This window comes from Merops nubicus, unplaced genomic scaffold, assembly GCF_000691845.1.
Source record: "Merops nubicus isolate BGI_N331 unplaced genomic scaffold, ASM69184v1 scaffold7798, whole genome shotgun sequence".
NCBI classification, from domain to species: Eukaryota; Metazoa; Chordata; class Aves; order Coraciiformes; family Meropidae; genus Merops; species Merops nubicus.
This window is the reverse complement of record NW_008626274.1, coordinates 3318-6818: the sequence shown is the minus strand read 5'-3', so window position 1 is coordinate 6818 and position 3501 is coordinate 3318. Positions and strand designations below refer to the sequence as shown.

The following is a 3501-nucleotide window of genomic DNA, read 5'->3' as shown; positions in this document are numbered from 1 at the left end:
AGGAATGCTGCTTGGGCGTTCCTGCCCCTGCAGACGTGCTCAGCCCTGGCAGGAGGCCCTCTGATCACCAGGGATGGCCTCTGGGAACTCCACTGCTGGGAAAGAGAGCAGCAGCCCTGTGGATGTGAGCCAAGGGGTGAGTTAGCTCCAGCCTCTTCACCCAGGACTCTGCCCTAGCAGAACACAGGAGAGAAACAAAGCACACAGCTAATACAGGTAGGGGAGAGAGCTTCCCCACGATGCCCAAACCACTCAGCCAGCATTGCCCTCTGCATCTGCTTTCAGAGGGCGAGTCTGGGAACTGGCTCAGGACAAGTGGTGGAAAAGAAAGCAGGAGGTGCTCAAACACTTTTGGGGGTTACTCTTGGCCAGAAGGGAAAGATCCCCATCACAGAGCTCCAGTCGTGTGCCACCAGCCCATGCTTGGGGATGGACACTGAGAATCAGAGCAAAGGGGATTGTCTTCGATGGGCCATTCACACATTTATTGTCTAATGTAGTGTTTTTCCTTATTTAGGAAAAAAAAACACAAAAGCTGTTGTGAAAAAAAGGGACTGGTAGACACTGCCAGTGGTGGTGACAGCTGCTTCTGTAGAGACCAGAGGACACCCAAGGACAAATAGCTGGGAGACCTCTGGGACGTGCTGTTCACAGGGCTCTTTTACCAGCATAACTTCATTACTGATTGGGGATCCCATAAGCCACAAAGACATTTCTAGCCCAGTAACCACATTTGTGTTGATTTTGCTGGTCAATAAGAAATATCAGACTCTATAGTTAAAAAGATTTAAAGGCTTACATTAGATTTTCTGTTTGATTGATATCTAGGATAATTTGCAACAGTGAAAATGGGAAAGGTTCCCATCCCCTTCCACCTCTGGGTCTGTGAGGAACAGCAAGTTCTTATGGAGCTGTGTGAGGCAGAAGCCTTTGCTGTCAGCTCTCTGCTTACCCAGGGACTGTTGTCACATCAGTTACTGAACTGTGAAAATCTATAAGCAAAGTCATAATAGTTGATTTAGAAAGATTGGACACAACTTAGAATCTAAGTCTGTGAATTAAAGAACATACTATCCACAAAGGGAACAAAGCCTAAAATTAGTCCCAGAGGAATGTAATGTAACCTGTGGACTCAAATGTGCAAGGATATGGTTTAGGCTTCTTTTACTGACCCAACCCAGTGCTCCAGTAATGAACATATCAGCAGATGATTTTTTTTCTCCTGTTCTCCTGGTGGGTAGCTGTTCTTGGTTCAGGAAAGCCCTCCCTGCCAGGGAAGCTCTTGAGCATATGCATAATTTTAGGTGTGCACAGAGTCCCCACTGCAGCTGAGTGCATGCTTACGGCTGAGGATGTGCTTAAGAGCCTCCTTAAATGAGGGCCTTGATGTACAATTTAGAGGAAAGAATATATGCTGCTCAGTAGTCAAAGCAATCCAATTTACATAAATATTTATTTGTTTTCCATTATATATCATTTTTATGCAGGTGCTTGTGGGATGGATAGACGTCAGAACACATACATAATGGAAAAAAGCTTCAAAGGTATGGTATCCAGTGCCTGCAGTCACCTGGCAAAGAGTGTGAGGAGGGTGGCCTAGAAGAGGTGAGATAGGAGACCTGGGCACCCGGGAGAGGGGCCGTGCAGAGGCAGGGAGGGACAGAGCACCACCCCCAAAGAGGCCTGCGTGGCTCAGCTGGCAGCACTCCTGACGCCCAGCCCCACGCCCAGGAGGCACTGATGCAAGTCTGGAGGAGGCTGTAGGCTCCTGCCTCGGCAGCACAGTGAAGCAAAGAGAGACACAGAGGTCTTGGCTCCAGGGGCAGGAGGGGCAGGTGTAGCTGGCTGGCCAGAGGAAGCTCTTTTAGGACCTATTAGCCACCCTGCAAGGGCTCTCTGGTGGCAGGTAATGATAGACTGGTGCATCTGCCTGCTAAGCTGTGGCTCCGTAAGGCTCTTGGCCATGCTGAGCTTAAAGAAAGCCACTAGCAAACAAGCTGACCCTGCTCTGTGGCCTTTGCTGAAGAGATTTATAGCAGAGCTTGGGAAAAGCCCTCGCTCAGTGCACAAACCAGTTACACTGGCATGAAGCAATTAATGGGCATTGACTCCAGGGCAGTTCTAAAAAGGGATGCTGGATGAGTCATGAGCACAAGGCTCGATGATTTTAGATTTCAGTTGTCCTCCAGGTTTACATTAAATATATTCCAGTTATGTCTGGACTACCAGCCACTTGGCAGAGTGGTGCCCCTGAGCTCCTGGCTGACGGGGCTGGGGTTTGGCACACTGATCTGGGGGTCCAGAAGGCAGAGCAAGGAGTCTGTCTCATCTGGAATAGGCAGGTTTCAGGCTGAGGTCCTTGATCTGAGCTCAAGGCTGTTGTGTCTGCACAGCCCAGCTGGGAACATCCCTCCATCAGCCCAGGAGGCAACTGCTGCACAGCCTCTTCCCCAAGTCTCGCTCAAAAAAGCAAAATTATTTCAATATTTTAAATTGAAAGGAATGTGTATATTTGACTCAATCCACTGGTTTCAGCTACTTCAATAATTCTCTTTTTCAGGGAAAAAAAGAAATCTTATTATAATACAGCTAGTTGTTCCCTTTACACAGAATTATTAATTTCAAGATTAGTTTGAACTAAATTACTGTGTTTACAAAGTTAAAAAGCTGCTTTAAACACACACAGTAGGAATTCCCATCCATAGGCAGTCACCCAGAGAGTGAGGTACCAGTGTGACTGAGAGAAAAAGAATTACAGCAACAGCCAACTGTGCAATGGATTTTCTGCTGCTACGTATTTTGTTTATTACTTAGGATCTGAGCCACTTTCTTTACATGTTTTATCTCCTTATAAACAGAAAAGTCAGGCCTAGAAGCCCTGTGAGGAGAGGTGATGTGGCCTTGGGGCTGCTCAGCTGCCGCAGACAGGCACAGCTGGTGCTGGCAAGGGCAGGGTGCTGGGGAGGCAGGAACTCACCAGGGACTTTTGGTAGCTAACCTGCAGGTCGTTAGCAGCCCAGATTGCTCAGAAGCATCTGTCTTTGGATGGTTGAAGTTTTCTGACAGCCCAGTTTCTGGGTTCAGGCAGCCCCAGGGCTTTGGCAGCAGCACAGGCACTCAGTCCCAGATGAATTTCCCACCAGAAGGAGCTGGGTGACGTGCCCAGTGTTCAGTGTGCAGCTCTCCTCACCCTGCCAGGTCTTGTCTTGGCCTTGACGAGCCAAATTCATCTGAAAGATGGAGAGGAAGCACCTGCTAAGCTGGGTCATTCACTTAAAAGAAACTCCCAGTCCCAAACCATTGGGTTCTGTCAGCAAAAAGACTTGGCAGGCAGGTGCTTCCTTTTTACAACTTTTATACACTTTAAGGAGGGTCTTTTCCCATCAGCATCTGCTCGGCCTGGCTGGAGAACGCTCACCCTGCAGCTGAAAATCATGTCTGGTGCTCCTGACCCCAGCCTGGAGCGTGGCATGGGATGTGCTGCCAGGAGGGGACATGGGG

At 48.7% G+C, this 3501-nt stretch overlaps 1 protein-coding gene across 1 annotated transcript in view; it reads left to right on the top strand.

The window, feature by feature from the left end:
* Nucleotides 1–1544, top strand: part of MEGF11 (multiple EGF-like-domains 11) — a gene marked incomplete at both ends in the record, with an annotated part of 91769 nt that extends 90225 nt beyond the window's left edge. Inside the window, one exon of the mRNA XM_008945940.1 lies at nucleotides 1488–1544. Within this exon, the coding sequence (XP_008944188.1) occupies nucleotides 1488–1544 (57 nt within the window). The remainder of the gene's footprint in view (nucleotides 1–1487) is intronic.
* Between the last annotated feature and the right edge of the window lie 1957 nt (nucleotides 1545–3501).